We start from the raw sequence: 17,821 nt of genomic DNA, 5'->3' as shown, positions 1-17,821 counted from the left end.
TTTTTTTCTCTTTTCAATTAGACAGATATTCACAGAACAGAAGGGTCTTCAATTGTCCACTTTTGTCTCTTGTCCATTTTTTTACTTCCTGTTTTTGAAGGCGACACTCAGTGTGACTCCAACTCCTTAACTCCTCCTTATGTGCCTCACATTAGCATTTCCTTTTACAAGGGCATCACCATAATAGATAAAGAAGTGACCTATGGACTATCACATGTGTGTGAATAGGGAACATCCTTGTAGCACCATTAAGGTAAGGTCACAGAAGCCAGTGACTGGGGAAACATGGCTGCTAACTGCCTCACTTCTTTCTTCCATGGCCTGGGGAAGAAACTCATTGACATCACTTCTGGCCCAGAAGAGCTCGTCTTTCCAGCCCCTCTAGCTACTTAAAGAACAACATTCTGGGAAATGGAGCTCCTTCATAGACTTCCTGATATACTGTAGCCATAACAGACAAAGAGGTATTAACAGACTTGCTACATCCTCGATAATTTACTATGTCCTTATTTACCCTTTTCATTTTTATCCAGCATTAAACAGGGTACCGGCTGGTCCCCCAACCCTTTACCCTCTATGTTGTGTTTTTTTTAAAAGGACAAATGCGGAAATTGTTTCATTAAGTCAAATTTTTATTTTCTTCTTTTTAAATTGGTGTACCTTCCCTCTGGTTTTATTTAAGTACACTCTATATGAGTAAAGTGATTTGAATTCACCAATAAACCAAAGCTTATTGACCTTGGAGATGGTAGGGTGAGTGGAGCTCACTAAAAGAGAAAAAAGTGAATTTGTGTGAGTAGCAAGAAAAGTTACATCTTTTATAATGCACATATGATATATATGTCTTGAGCAGGGAAGTGTAAATCATTGTTGAATCTCTCTTATTTGTAAGATTAATAAAAAGTAACAGGTAAAGTAAAATATCAGTGGTTGTGAATTGTATGGCACTAGAACTATAAAATGACCCATAACACTTTGCATTACCAAAATGCCTGTGACCCTTCAAGAATATAATCTCTTTGGTGACTTTACTCCAAATATCTGAAAGTAAATGAATAGGTGGACTAGTTAGCCGTTCTCATGTGCACCTATTAAGGATAATAAATTCCAAACATAAAAGTTACGGCAGGCCCACTACATTGATTCTGAAACACATAAGTTAGTTCTCAACAGATCTTAAAGAAAGAAGAATGGAAAGTTAGTTCACTTTTGGAAGGTTTCCAGCCTTTGGTTTAGTGCATGCATATTTAGAAATGTCTTCTACATTCTTTTTATCTTCTGGGAAAAAGGGGAATCCCGGAAATTATGTGCAAAGGCCTGCACCTGCTGTGTGGCTTTTTGCATTCCCAGAATCCTGTCTTTTGGCTGACTTTGAGATGACTTTACAACACTCAACAGACATTCAGAAAGAAAGACAGGAGATTTGGTTAACAAAAGAGATGTGACCACAAATGTTATCTAATTAAGAAATTTATTTTCCCCCACCTTTTGCTGGATGATTTTCTCAACAGCATGCTGAAAGCTTTGTAAAAATAAATAGCTTCACGGAGAGTCAGCAAGAGTAAGAGTAGTGTCCTTAAAAATGATCATTTTAATTTAACCAGCCTCAGAAAGTAGCCAAACTGGATTTTATTAAAACTGTTATTTCAGTCTAATTGGCAGTCCTCAAGAAGCCAAGAGATGTGCAAAACTGCTGTAGCCATTTCTTTTTTTTTCCAAAACTGTCTGAAATTAGTAGGAAAATCTGCTGAGTTTTTGTTCTCAAGAAACTACTGATGGGAGTTCAATCTTCAGTCATTGAAGAGCACAGGGTCACTGGAATATAGAAAAGCTCAGGAATGAAAAAAGGCCATTTGGACCATCATAATCAATGTCCCTTTTAAGAGATAATTTCGCATTACAATACCGGTAAGCCAAGCCATCTTACATATTTGAAGGCATTTGCTTCATTATCCCTATAATAGGATGTGGAGCTTTTTCTCTTTACATTTTTGCCAGAGGCCAACACATGAAGCTTTCTACTCGCCATGCAAGTGTTTGATTGCTTTTAATGTTCCTAGTGAGTCCAGGTCAAAAGAAGGTTGTGGTTAAAGTTGTGTTAGAGACAGTGGTGCAGCAGTACCGCTATAATCATACAAGTGACTTGATAATAAACATTGATCAGCCATAACTGTCTTTTATCATGGTGCAGGCCTGGTGCTTGGTCTGTCAAGTTCTGAAGACTTCCACAACTTTTTCCATGCAGCTGAAGAAAGAAATATGAACTATCACTATATATCTTATTTTGTAGATTTGCCTGTGTTGTGTAACAAAATGAAAACAGAAGCCTCATGCTGTAAGCAGTAAAGGAGAACAGTGATATAAAAATACATACACAGGCCTACTGTTGAAAACTTCATTTTGACACAGAACATACACAGATAAATACTGTAATTGTAGGATTTATTCTCTGCTTGTTGATGGAAGAATAAATCGTTCAGGGTGGGCATCCCACACAGCTGTTCCATTGGGCTGAGCATGAATCTTTTTGTGATGACACCTCACGTGTCGTACCTAACACACAACAGTCTGATCAATTATCTTAAATGAAGAAAATGTGTCTGAGTGATGTGTTCCACTTTTAGTACTTCTCTCTGTTCCTGACTTCAAGAATATATGAAGAAGTGATATAAACAGGCAGATGAAAAAAGAATATTCTGAAAAAACTGTAGGGAAAATAAAAAAAGCATGGTCATAAAAATATGAAAGTACCAAATCCATAGCATGTGAAGAACCAGATAGTATGATGGGCCTTCTTTTTTTGTTTTTTTTCCAACTTATAAAAATGCACAGTACTGCCCATAAACCATGACTGATATGAGGTCATCTTTAATTTCAAGTTCTTTGTCTGATTAGATGCATTCTTCACAAACACAAGCTAGGATGTAGCGGTATGTAGCAGTAACCCGGGTGCCTCCTGTGCAGCGTAGGCGCACCGCTTTTAGCTTGGAAGTGTGGGGGCGGCAGCAGTGGCATGTTGACTTGAATGGCTGTTTCAGTATTGGGCTGAAAGAGATGAGAGGCTCTGCCCTGGAGGTCTGGCCACAGCGACCTTCACAGCGTGCAAGAAGGACCATCTGCAAAACAAAGGTGTGGAAAAGCGTTAGCAATATCATTAGACAAGTTAGTTAATTTATTTCCTTTCCTTGGAATGATACACACATGGCAGAGGTAACAGAAGTTCAACCTTTGTTTACATCGAAATAGTATATTGATAGAGTTGGAAGATACTACCAAGTAGGGCTGGGAAGTGCAATACCACAGTAATCGATACTTCGATAATTAAACTGTACTCATTTGGTATCAAGTACCATTCAAAAATGTCAATTACTACTTTTTCTGTAAGAAAAGGCATAGAATGTATTAACACACTTTCTGTGCTCACATACTGAAATAAGCAGATGCGCTGCAATGCAGGAGCACCTCTGTCCTCGGCCCTCTTCTCTTCTGTATTTATATACTTCCCCTTGGCCATATTATTCGTAGGTATGGACTGGGTTATCATTTTTATGCAGACGATACTCAACTTTATTTCAATGTTAAAAGTGGAACTTCATCAGTGCTTTCTCAGCTCACAACCTGCCTCAATGAAATTAATACCTGGATGGAGCAGAACTCTTTAAAATTAAACTGCAACAAAACTGAACTTGTGCAAATTGGGACTAAAGTGCAAATTAATAAAATGAGCTCCTTCCCAGTCCATCTTGGCGGTAATCTCATCAGACCTACCTTACTACTGCAAAGATTCTTAGTGTCATTTTTGATTCCTCCCTTTCTTATTCAGCCCACATAAATCACATTAAGAAACTTTATTACTTTCGCCTCCATAACATATCACATGTTCGCTCCTTCCTCTCCTTTTCTAACGCTGAGAAACTTGTCCATGCTTTTATCACATCCCGCATCGATTGTTGTAATTCCCTACTGGCAAGTGCCCCTTCTAATCTTATATCACAGCTTCAGCTTATTCAAAACTCAGCTGCAAGAGTCCTTACACGGACCAGCAGCAGCGAGCACATCACACCCATCCTGCTTCGCCTTCACTGGCTCCCTGTATCTTACAGAATCGAATATAAAATTCTACTAATAACTTACAAAGCCTTAAATAACCTCGCACCAAACTACATCAGTGACCTTCTCCATCACTATGTGTCTGCCCGCCCACTAAGGTCCTCTGATTCTGGCAATCTTGTTGTACCCCACACTAATCTACACTCCATGGGTGACAGGGCCTTCAGCTGTATAGTGGCCAGACTCTGGAATGACCTACCGAAATTAATCAGGTCAGCTGACTCCATGAATTGTTTTAAAAAACAACTCAAAACTCATCTGTTCAGGAAGGCTTTTAGCTCTAGATGACTTTACTACCCTTCTTTCAGTTTACCTCTATGTCAAGATGCTCATGTAACTTGTGTGTGCGTGTGCGCGAGACCATCAATTATGTTGTCTGTTAGGCTTTTTTTTTTCTCTGAATTTACCGTCTTAATCTTCTTTATTTATTTATCTGGTTTGTATAATGCAATACACTGTATACCCTGCCGTTCTATCTTAAATTCTGTGAAGTGCCTTGAGCATGGGAAAGGCGCTATATAAATAAAATTTATTATTATTATTATTATAAACCCATGTCCCTTGCACAAGCGCAGACTGTGTATGACAATGGCAGAGAAAAAGCATAGCATCTTATGATACCCACTTTTTACAGATGGAAAAGAATACAGCTGTTCAATGCAATATTTATGAGAAGAATCAGCAGTACAGTGATACTTATGAAACTTAAAGCCCGGTGTTAGCATAATGGAGGACATATAATAGTGTAAAGCATCACTGTCAAAGCATTTTGTCATGGGTTCTATCCATTTTGGTTTTTCTGCTAATTAAAATGAATGGTACAATATAACCAATGTACCTAAATTAGAATGTTAAACAGTCTTAACACCAAGCAAAATACTTAATAACTATGCCTAAATTGAAGATGAAAACTTTCACTGAAAGTAGTTTTTCTTTCCGAAAAATAAGTGTGTTTAACTTTTTAATAGTAACATTAATTACTTTGCAGGTTTAGTGGATTTTAAAGTACTTTAATTGCATTAGTAACAGCATCTAGTGTAATAAAATATATATTTTGTTTGCCTAATTTTGTATTGTTAAAATTGTATTGTGCTCCTGTTTCCTCCCACAGTTCAAAGACAAGCAGGTTAGGTGGACTGACAATGTTAAATTGGCCCCTGATATGTGTGTGTGTGTCCAGGTATTGTTCCTGCCTTGCACCTGCAGAGGCAAAATAGGAGTAAGCGTAAAAATGGCTACGTTATTTTTTCTAAATACAAATTTGAAACTTAACTAAATGTAACGTTTTCTCGATAAAACAGAAGGGCAGAATATTATAAAAAAATTCAAATATGAGAATATTCTTTTTTCGTAAATGTTATATATTGTAATAAAGTTGTTATGGTGACCTTTATACTGTGTTAAATGGCCCATTAATATTAGCTATCCTAAAATACTCTCATCATTTGAAAACAAATTCCTATGCTCTTTAAAAAATACTCAGTATCAGTATCGATTTCAAAAACAGTGGTATCGCCCATCACTACTACCAAGCTACTGTTATCTGTTAATCATTATCTGTTCATTCATGTGATATTTGTGTTTAACTAACTTATATTTGTCTGGATGTAGCAGTAAAATAGAAACTCCAGACTGAATTTAATAATAAATCATAATTCTTTTTGTATGCCTTCACTAGAGGAGACAAGTACCAATAGCCTAGGTCGATGATGCTCTTTGCTGTCATGATCTAGTTGTAGCAACTGAAAGCATGATTGGTCCTCTCTATTTTGACTTTTTTTTTCCTTACATGTTGTCTATTCTGTCATAATTCATTTTCAGAGTTACTTTGACTCCAACAGTGTCTTGGACAAGTTAATACGTTGTGGAGGCTAATTTTTAATCTTTCTTGTAATTTGGAATTTTTGCACCCAACTCATGGCCTCCATATTGCCAATTCTAATCAGCCTATATGGATTATATACAGTTAAAAGGACATGTTTATGTGAAACTTGAATACATACTTATATACATCACTTGATAGCCCAATGCACCTATCCACTATTTATAATTCACTAACTAGTTATAATGTATACATAACCAGAAAAGAATGCAAAAGAGAGAGAAGAAGCTTAAATCTAGAGACAAAAAAAAAAAATTGGCGAAGTTGAGACCTCCCTTTCATAATGGAAAATGTTCAATTTCTGTGGAATAAACTGGATTAATTGCAAGCTTGCGAGTTTTGCGCATTATAGCTATTGATGAGTGAAACAGAAAATAGAACTTGTAATAAAACTCTAAATTACCCTTTGCAGAAAAAATTATGCACATTAAGCACATATATTTTCAACTCATCTACAATTTTTTTCTCCATGTTCAAAAGCAGAGTAAAATTTATCCTGGTGCACAGCGTAGAAAATGGCTGGAGAGCACTTACCTACAAGCACTTTGGAGGTGCTGCTGAACTCCAGTAGCGTGAATACGCAGCAAACCAACAGCATCTAGAAGGATACTGGCTTTGATTAATTTACAGAGTTGGGGAAAGTGTTATATCTGACCCAGTTGCAGATTTAGGTATGGGTGACATGAGCAGCATCTTGCCAGAGGTGACATGGGTTGCTTGCATTAAAAACTTCAAAATGGTGATTATAGCCAGAGCCTGTCAATCCATTAGGAGTGCCATTTATGAAAGGGTTGTGCACTCTGGACACTGAGGGAAACCACTCCATTTTGTTATAGGCACTATGCCTTTCCCCTCCCAGTATAGAATTCCAAATGGGCTTTGATTGGCACTTCTCTGACCCCAAAAGAGCAGTGTGAGGTGGAACCGGAGATGTGAATATGCACAGAGGTAGTGTATGAGGCAGATGAGATTGCATTTAGTCACATAGAAGATTGTGAAGATTGAGGTGGTGTTGGAGGGCAACTGCATAATAACCCTTAGGGAGCAATACGTCTTGCTTTCCTATCAAAGAAACTTTACAACCCCTCAAAATGAACTTTTAGTGAATACCACATATCAAAATTGCAAAATCATTTGCACAATGATTTTTCAGGAAAATTTCAGGAAACTTTGTGTGAAATGAAAGTCTGCTGTTTTAGTCATCACTAATACCATCATTTGTAGAAATCTGGCAAACTAAAAATGGTTCTGATGACGAAATGGCTATTTACAGGTTTTAGTTCTTGTGGGTAGAATCTCTGCCATCACATTTTAAATATTTTTGGGCATTTTAAACATTTTACAAGTACAACTGAAAAAGAAATAGGGTATATAACTGCATACAAGACAATCCATTCATAAAGAATCTGCATGCCAATCATGCAAAAAGAAAAGCTGTAATACTAAAATCACAGTTTCAGAAACATCTAAAAAAAAAGTGTAGGTTAAGTCATGAGGAAAGTACCTCCGCAGAGCTGACTTTGAGACGTATTTGGAACACTTCCTGCATATTGTGAACATTTTTATTCTATTTGACTACTTATAACTTGCCAGTCACAATTACAGCATGAGGGATAACATGGTCTGTTATATTGCTGGTGCTGTATAATTGTGTGAAAGAAATCCTTTGCATTGCACTGCATCTACTGCAATACCGATTAATGTATTTTTTTCTTCCAAAGATACAAGATTGCATCTGTGATTTGATAGTGTTGCAAGATTTGTATGGCAAAAATTTGATCTTGGAAACACGTTTGCAGCTTTTTTTTTTCAGGATGCTTTTTGCATTACTCTTTCTCAGATAAACCAAAACCATCCAGATGGAGAGAGGCACTCTTGGAAATTTGAACCCATTGGCTACATTTATAATTTAGCAAAGCACAAAATGATTGACAGTGTGTTTACAATAAGTTTCTGCTTCAGTCAGACATTACCCAGTGATAATGTATGCTTTTCAGTTACCTTAACCAGCGTAAATAAGAAACATATGCATTCACAGTTGAGCTCTCACTTTGCAGGTGGCAGATGTATACTTGGAGAACCATTTTGACATTTCTGGGGAGGTACAGACTAATATTTCTCTCCAGAGGTGATCACCTCGGCACTGCCCCAAAGCAATGTTTACGTCTCGGTAAACCAATTTGTGAGCTGTTACCTCAGTTTTTATACTTTACTTTGGCACAGGTAATACATTTACTTTACTTCAGTAGTGTGGGGGTTTGCACAGTAACATCTACTGACACAGACACATTTCTAGCTTCTTAAAGTTAAATAACATAAGTTGGTAACAAGTTATATTTTAAGATGGAGGAAGAACAAAGAGACATATAGATTGACTAGGCTGCAAACTGATGTTGACCAGTATTTTGTTTTAGGCTTCCTAATAAACATGTCTGTGCTTATCTGAATTGTTAAAAGAGCAGTAAGTAGTGGTGAAAAGGTGGGATTGAATAGTAATCAAAAGTGCTTACAGTATACAATTCCATCAGTAGGAAAATGAACAAAACAGAAAGGAGCCTCGGTTGGCTTCTCTTTCATTACAAGGTGCACTTAAACTGAACGCTAGTGATGAGGTAGTGATTCAAGCAACACTGAATTTGCAGGGCAACTTGTAGTTTGGCTTCTCAAAAAATTTTGCTAAACTATGGTGTTGCTCAAGCGATCAGATTTTACAAAAATGAAACAGGAAGAAAGGTGTTTAACTCCTGTCTAGGAACCTACCCAGGCTTCCTTGCATGCAGGATGAGCCCCCAAAGCCCCACTCATAAGTGAATCAGCTAGGATGAGGTGGAGATGGCCAACTCCCGAGTTCTGATGTGATTTTTGCTGGAAGGAATTTTTTGTCCTCAAATTCTTCTACTATATTATTATGTCATTACATTTTTTTAATGAGTTTTAGCATTCTGCAATTTCAAAATCACATGCAAAATGAACTTTCATGTCAACTGTGCAAAACTTGCATAAACAACCAAACAGCAGAAGTCCATAAACCACACTTAGATGTGGAAAGAGAATAACATCCAAAATCCACACTGTATGAACCTCAGAGGAGAACTAAAATGTAATTTTGGTATCCGAATGATGTGAGACAAATGTTAAACCTTTTGTACCACCATGCTACTGTTAATAGTTTATATTGTGAAAAATGAAAAACAAAAACCTAAAGCTATAGATGTTCAGCCATCAAGTGAGTTTATGGAAGGGCTAGTAAATATTAGAGTTCGGCTGAACCTTTAATTTGCTTCATTTAACTGAAGTGTAAAAGTTACAGAAATGGAGAGAACATGCAAACTTCACACATGGATGTGAATTCTGGTTTTGTTACAAAAAGGCACTACAACACATTTAACTACATTAACAAACCTAAACCAAATTAGACAGTAAAATCTATACAAATAAAACAACACTCATTTCCACTAGAGTTACAGTGTTGTAGGTATGCTATCTTCATCCTCACAGGTGGTGCAGTGGTAGTGCTACTGCTTTGCAGTAAGGAGACTGCGGGTTCGCTTCCTGGTTCCTCCCTGTGTGGATAGCACTTTGAGTACTGAGAAAAGCGCTATATAAATGTAATGAATTTTTATTATTATAGCCTTAACCTGATTTTGTTCACTTCCAGTAATAACACCACAACAGATCCTTGTCAAACCTGCTTCATCCAATTCATGATCACTGGGTGCCAGAGCCAATCCCAGAAGCATCGGGTACAAGACAAGAGTCACCAAAGCATAGTGATCCAGTCCATTACAAAGTGTCTCACATACCGACCCACCATCACACTCACACAAGGCCAGTTTAGAAGTGCTAGACAACTGAAAGTTTTTGAGGAAATAGAAGGAAAACCCATGCACGTCTGATGACAGCGTCCACAAAGACATCACAAAGTCCCATTATGGGATTCAAACCCAAGATTCTGGATCTGTAAAAGCTGTCCACAGCAGCCATGTGCTGCCAGTGAAGACAACTGTCTGAGCTGGTTGACTTTCTCCTCATTAAGAGGCCATCTTACTCTCACTCAGGGTTGTTAAGTAAAAAAGTCTGAAGTTTCTGGGCAGATTTGTTTTGTCCTTAAATGGCTGTTCTTTGAATATGTCAGCATGCCAGTAGAAATGGTGAAAAAAAATTTGTTCACTTTATGAGAGGGTCAGTGCTGCCTTCAAATAATTCATTTGTCTTTAAACTTCTTTATCCTGGTTGTACAATGGCCAACCAAAATAGTGACTTGGACATTAATTTATGGCTTTTCTGTGGGACTAAGAGGGAAAGTGAGTTCTTTTGTAAATTTTCCTCTTATGTTGCTAGTAGGAGTACCCAGGACAGGCCGGTAGCACCAACTAAATGGATGAAACATAGCCTATGGTGTCCCTTGTACAAACTGGGCATTGTGCAGATTTTGGAGGAGATAGGTTCAATGGTGTGGACTAGCATATTGTACATATATTCACCTTTATTTACTAGATTAATGGATTATTCTGTTTGTTTGTAGATTATGAATGTTTTAATGGATTTTGAGTTTTTAAAACATAACCTTTTCTTTTGTTTCTCAATTTCTTAACTAGCTTATTAGTTAACTTTATTTTTTGTATTTCTGTCTCTCCTTGGATTAAACATTTAACTTGAACCGAGTAGCAGTTTTGGTGTTAGTGGGCAAACAGTCATCTGCCTTAATAAATGGACGAGTGTCTGTGTGTCTGTGTGTGTGTCCTTCTGGTTGCTATGTCTCTGTCATTCCAAAAGATGGCGCATCATGAATATTTTTAATAATAATATGCATTGCATTTATCATTAGAGTAGATGGCGCATCACAAATGTTAACATGGCTTTTACAAATTCCATACCAAATGGCATGAAACAGAGACATATGCATGGCTTGGTCCACTGCAAACATTAATGTCTTAGACAGGTAGCACAGCTGATTAACAGCTAAAGCTGTTGGTTCCATAGAACAATTATTATGTAAAAGTTTAAAGTCGTTACAAGATTACATACAGTTTATGGTACTAAGCATTTTCTGTGGAATCGGGAGCACACAGTATCTCAGTAGGCACCAATGAGACATGATAACACCAGCATTTAGTAGGCCATACTACAGGAGTTCAGCTGTCATTTTCACCATCATTTATTTATTTACATTGTGTTATCTTTCCTTTTTGCTTCCTCATTGTCATAATTTCTTTCTAAAAGCAAGAACAAAACCACTCTGAAATCACATAATTGAGAATACTTTATATGTGTGAAAGTTCTCTAATACAAGGTTGATACAAGATATTAATTATATTATTTTTTGAATTCTCCTATTAACTATAAAAGCATGATATCTGTGACACTGAAAATCCTTTCATTCACAGTGGTGGTGGAATTTACATCCCGGTAAAATCATTCCTTTTCCAGTGTTGTAGGAATACAGTAATCATCTGCCAAAAACACATTCATCATCCATTTTAATGTAAAAAATTTGGACAGTTTTATGAGCAGATAATATTATGGAATTGCCCCTTGTTCAAAAAACCAGACACAAGTACTTAGGTATGCTGCTAATAAAAAAAATGCCTGAGTTAAATTGGTCAGATTGACTTTGCAAATTTTCTTTTGTATTACTATTACAAGATGCGTAACATTTTATAATAATAAAAAAATAAATATTCATTCAAATATTCCCTTGTTTTTGGAAAAGTATTTCTTGTTTTTGGTAAGAAATATACAGTATGAAATTCTGGTTAAACATAAGAGAGAAATAAAATGTGCTATACAGTACATCAGTTCTATGTGATTTGGAATAGTTGACATTAGATATGATCATCATTGCAAAATGAAATGCAGCAAAAGTAGTTGTTGCAGGATGTCTATTCTAAGATAATAAAGATAATAAAATTATAAGAGGGAAGTGAGAGTAATCTTTGCATAAAAGAATGCAGGAGAAGGCAAGACAGTTCCAATATGGCATGCAGTGACAGTGTAGTAATTTCATAGTTGACATTTCAGTTGTGCTCAGAGGATTTAGCTTTGAGAAATATATTTTCAGAATTCAACTGTTCCGTTAGTTGTAGCATTACTATTTACTAACAGATTGTGTGTGTGTCTGTCTGTCTGTATACGTACATATGTGTGAGTGTGAGCAATTCAAAGGGAGTTTAGGCAACACTGAAAGTCTAAGGTTACCACCACTCTTTTCATTTGAAAATAGCATTTTTAAACGAAAATGATCTCTGTCCACACTAGTGTTTTTAAATATAATACACTACTTTTCTTAGAATTCATAAAAGCTCTTCTGTGAATACTGTACTGAGCACATAAATATTTTATTACTACTTCTATATTTTTTTAACTTTGACTATACTGAGTGAGTGATTGAGGAGCTGATGACTGTGAGAATGTGTGTGATCACTCACTCCTCACACCCTTTGATTATTGTCAGTGGGATGTCAGCATTGACCTATACACATGCTCTATTTCGTACACTTAGGATTTTTGTGTTTTCACATTTCAAAGCACTGTGGTGAACCGCTGGTGAGAACTGAAAACATGCGTCATCTGGCTCATAGGTAAGCATTTTTTTGTGGGAGGAGCTAAATGGAGAGCTCCATCTGATGGCCACTCTAAACCCGTCTCTGATTACGGTGATCAGTGTGCTTCCCTGGTGATGTCAGCTGCTATCTGTCTTTGTCAGCTCCCACTTTCTGTGTAACACACCAATACACTCCACCCAACCATAGTGCAAGTCTCACCCTTATCACCAACTGAATTGTTGTGGACACCACAAAGCATCTCAGTTTAAACATTTACGCTATGGTGAACTGCCAGTGGTGAGCTGTGAACCTCTTGTTACAGAGGTGAGCGCTTGACAGAATAAGCTAAATGGAGATCTCCATCTGTCAGCCATGCAGAGTCCATCTGTGAGCTATCCGATTCCCTGGTGAAATCAGCTAATCTTTCAGTGTCAGCCTCCACTTTCTCAGTGTAGCGTTGCCACTACAGTGGCCATCCGTTTTATCTGAGTAGTCAGTTAGGTTGCAATAGTACATATTACCTCTGATAACTGGGGTCGGTGTGTGCTAATGCTTTCGCTCTTCCTCTGCAGAACGGAAAATTGATGGCTGTTCAACCTCTGATGTCATTTCTGTTGTCTGCCCCCCTGGACATGCACCTTGCTTCTTGGAACCCATTTGACCAGCAGTTTGTCAATCTTTGATCGGTTCACTATCGGACTCCTGTCTGAAAAGACAACTACTTTATCTTTGTCATTATCCTGGGTGACTGCGGTAGGCTGGCACCCTGCCCTGGGTTTGTCTCCTGCCTTGTGCCCTGTGTTGGCTGGGATTGGCTCCAGCAGACCCCTGTGACCCTGTAGTTAGGATATAGCAGGTTGGATAATAGCTGGATGGATTATCCTGGGTCACAGACTTGCCCCAAATCGTTTTCTGTGTTGGCTTCTTGTTTCACTATATATATTTTTATTACTTATATACATTTTTATTACTCTTTAATTTAATATTGTTTTTTGTTTTAGTATGCTGCTGCTGGAGTATGTGAATTTCCCCTTGGGATTAATAAAGTATCTATCTATCTATCTATCTATCTATCTATCTATCTATCTATCTATCTATCTATCTATCTATCTATCTATCTATCTATCTATCTATCTATCTATCTATCTATCTATCTATCTATCTATCTATCTATATATCCATCCATCCATTTTCCAACCCGCTGAATCCGAACACAGGGTCACGGGGGTCTGCTGGAGCCAATCCCAGCCAACACAGGGCACAAGGCAGGAACCAATCCTGGGCAGGGTGCCAACCCACCACAGGACACACACAAATACACCCACACACCAAGCACACACTAGGGCCAATTTAGAATCGCCAAATATATATATATATATATATATATATATATATATATATATACAGTATATATATATAGATATATAGTATATAAATATGTACATGTATATGGAAGTGAATGTCTGTGATATGGTTTGCATATTTGTAGCTAGAGATGCACAAAGGGAGAAAAAACTATTTAAAAAACTATTTTAAGATACATGACTCGTTTTCTCCCTTGATGGATCTCTACCTACATATAATTCAGTCTTGTAACAATAATGGAGTAAATCAACAAATGGCCCTGTGTGAGTATTGGGGTATGGGGGTCTGGGGATGTGAGGTTGACCCTGTGTTGGACTTGTGCCCTCTCCTGGTTTTTGCCTTTTGCCACCTGCTGTATGGTTAGGCTTAACTAGGTTAAGTTTGAATATACTATGTTATGTTAAAAAATGAGAACATATTTAAGAGCAAATTGCACACTTTTCTGTCTTGCCAATACAAAATAAATTGTCAATATTAGCCCATTAACTCCAGAGACATTTTGTGCATAGACAGATGGTCACAGTAATAACACAAGCCCAGATTATCACGAAACATTCTAACAAGTAAAGTTTAGTCATTGCAATATACAACACTTGTGTATTTATTTTTACTGTGTACTATGTGTTCCATATTTCAGTTACAGAAATCAGTTAGCTAGTATGTCAAGAGTTATTAGTGTATGATGGCTTTTGTGTACTTGACTACTACCTTGCCATAATTTTCATGGTTATTCTTTCTGTCTGATCCAAAACTGCATGTGGAGGTGTCACCTTCCCTAAAGAGCAATGACATCCCCAATCCACATACCTTTGAGGACATGGCATCAAGTCTCATGCTATAATTTTACTTTTAATTTCCAGTATAGCAGTTTTACAGCATGGAAATCTATTCATGTGGCAAAGTGACAACAGCTGTGCAGCAGATGTATCCAAAGGCCTTTATTTTTAGGGCATAGTGCTGCTTTGCAGGTTGTCGGCAATGGGACTAACAAAGAAACAGCAACCCATGAACACCTTTATATTGTTGTTACACATTATTAACACAAAAAGTATATTGCTCATTTACCGTGCATTTAAAGGGGATATTAAATTACTTCTGTAATGAATCCATATGTGAATATATATTTAATTTATTATTACAGCAGGCAATTTCTTCATGTTTTGCTTTTTTTATTTGCCAAAGAATTTTTAGGAATTATTTCATGGCAAAAACTAAATGAGGATATTGTTTGGAATTGTGCAGTTTATACAATTATTTCTTACATCTGTTTTGTTTGATTGATTATGTTTTAACTTCAGCACTGGGAACATTGAGTTCCAAAACCAGCACTCTAATAAGGTAAAGTGGATCAAGCTTGACACATTGCCCAGCTGGCAATAGGTTGCCAGCAGCACAAGAGCCACCAGGATGGCATAGGGCAAGGTAAAGTCCAGCAGCAAACATATAAACCTGAGAGAAAGTCTCAAGTTGGCAAAAAAAGAGCTTGTGTACATACTATTATGGGAATACTGGGCAGCTTGGAGGCAGAAGACAGCTAAGTGAGAGAATGGTGCCATAAAAAAATAGAAGAGACAGCCTCCAGGACTGAGAAGTCAGGATAGAGAGGCCTGTGAAGGCTGTCAAGAGGCTACAAGTCAGAGACCCTAGCAAGGGAAAGCTGGGACAAAGCTGTCCAGTTAAAGAGGACCTCAGGGAGAATTGGCAGAAGGCATTTTCAGTAGCCTTTGGCTACTAATGGGCAACATTTTATCATTGAATGGAAAGATTAGGATCATATGATTAATTTAAGGGAGTGGGCAGTTTTCATGTTGAACTTGGGGTGTTTGAAGCTGCCTCAGGCCAGTACTGCTTTGTGTTTAGATTCAGGAGGCAAAGGATCCATGATGGAAGGATTTGAGAGAAAGATGATCTCCAGTGACAGGGCAAAAGAGAATTTCATGCCATAGTGCTTTGCTATGGAAGTTTCAGACCTGTTTTTGCAACGCTGCATGATATATTAGAAATTATGTGAAAGCCAGGAGCAATGTCTCTTCAGTGGGCTCTGATCAAGGTAAAGGTTCTCTGTTTCATGGGTGATGGGCTTAAATAGAAAAATGAAAGTGCAACTCATGAACTCCAGCAATATGGTACAGTATATGCAATTGACTGATCAAGAAAAATGCACTTGTTGAGTAATTGTTACAATAAAATGTGTTTACTCATTGTTCTCATCAAAACCCTCATAAATTATAGTTTTTATTTATTTTTTTACTTCTGTTTCGGTCACTGCCTTGTTAAGTCAAGTCAAGCCATGTCATATTTATTGCCCTGTGTACATACTATGCAGTGTACACCGCACCATTAAATTCTTAGTTTCATGTGTTAAGAACAGCTGACAAAATACAATAGTGGAAAAAAGGTGGTCCAGAGAACAGGTAGATAAATGGGCACATGTTCAAACTTTAAAAAGACTGGCTCTAACTGCAATAAAAATGCAACAACTACTAACAGAATGCTAATCAAGAAATCTGGTTACATTTTATCAATTCTACTTGTGAGAAAAAAAACACATGAAATATGATGATCCACTTTTATTTAAATCAAAACATGTTTCTTGACAAGCGAAAAAATGATGCACTCAAGTTGCCATTCAACCTCCAGATACAATCCATACGAGAACCCAGGGTAAACTCCATATGGATAGTAAGCAGACCAGAAATCAAACTTGATTAATTTAGATCACTCTGCAGAGATCTGTTTTCACTTTTACATGAATGATTCTGTTCATCAGTTTTAAAAAAGCATAAATGAACCCATTGTAATTGAATGTTGCATCACAATAAAATGTGAAAACTTCCAGGGGGTGGATATATTTTATAGGCACTGCATATATAAAATATTATATTTCAATAATTGTATTTTGGCTTCAGTTTAACCAGGAAGGCCCGCACAGATGGCAGTGCAGCTTGCACCAGTTTGTCCTTTGGATCTGCTGGAACCATTACAGCCAAAAGAGATCAAATTTTTAAAAGTTAAGAATGGGAAATATTTCAGCAGCAGAATTATAGATTTTGGAGAAAAAATATTTCTGTGGCTTTGGGACAAATATTGTATAAATGGGTCAAAGCTGAGTGACAATGATTTTTTTGCCGGAATAGCCCAAATAAGAGATGAGTGAACTCTATTTGAAATTTGAAATTAAAAAATGTTTTAAGTATAGGAAAATTGCAACCGGGATTTGTCTTGAAAATTGTGACCGGGTGAAAACAGACCAAGGATTTGAACAAAATGTTGGGCTACCAACCATGCAACACCTTTTAGTAAGAAACAGAAAAAAGTGACCTCAGCCTTAATAGACCAGAGGTTCAGCACTTCTGCAGAAACTCTGTCTGTGGTGGGGATTGCCTGTTTATATGGTATCCAAGGTGGAAGGGGAGGAGCCATCTCTGGGCATTGTGGGAGGGGCTAGACATCGTCCTTTGATATTTTCCCAGAACTGTAGTGGAAAGAGAAGAGACACTGAGTGCCAGCGCCCCCTCTCATCCCACAGTGGTATCATATACCTTTTCAGAACTGGAAGGTGATTCCCAGGCGTGCATGCATGACAAAATGCTATAATTTTTCTTATGCATGAATGTTAGAGAAATGCAGCAATTCTGACAGGTAAAGTACCTAAACAAAGTCTTTTCTCAATTCTTTAAAATATAAAGGTTGCATTATTCCCTTTTATTACTAATTACAATTTTATCACTCCACATTTCTTGCTAACTTGGTCCTCTTCACAAACTTGCAAAATATCCTGATTATTTACTCCTGTATTTCCACTCTTTTCTGTGCAATGAAACTAACAACACAGTTTAATCACACAGGAAAAACACATAACAAAACTGAATACAAAATCAAATAGATTTATTTTTTAATTCATTTTAAGATCGTTGTC

The 17,821-nt window shown here is 37.1% G+C and overlaps 1 protein-coding gene across 1 annotated transcript in view; it reads right to left on the bottom strand.

The window, feature by feature from the left end:
- Positions 1 to 1,454: 1,454 nt before the first annotated feature.
- The window catches only part of ndp (norrin cystine knot growth factor NDP), an 85,483-nt gene continuing 69,116 nt past the window's right edge, over positions 1,455 to 17,821 (bottom strand). The window contains exon 4 of the mRNA XM_028799761.2: positions 1,455 to 3,116. Within this exon, the coding sequence (XP_028655594.1) occupies positions 2,892 to 3,116 (225 nt within the window). The 3' untranslated portion in view covers positions 1,455 to 2,891. The remainder of the gene's footprint in view (positions 3,117 to 17,821) is intronic.

The sequence above is a fragment of the Erpetoichthys calabaricus genome, chromosome 4 (assembly GCF_900747795.2).
Source record: "Erpetoichthys calabaricus chromosome 4, fErpCal1.3, whole genome shotgun sequence".
In the NCBI taxonomy this organism is placed as follows: Eukaryota; Metazoa; Chordata; class Cladistia; order Polypteriformes; family Polypteridae; genus Erpetoichthys; species Erpetoichthys calabaricus.
The sequence above is the reverse complement of the archived record's forward strand: the minus strand, read 5'-3'. Positions and strand labels throughout refer to the sequence as shown.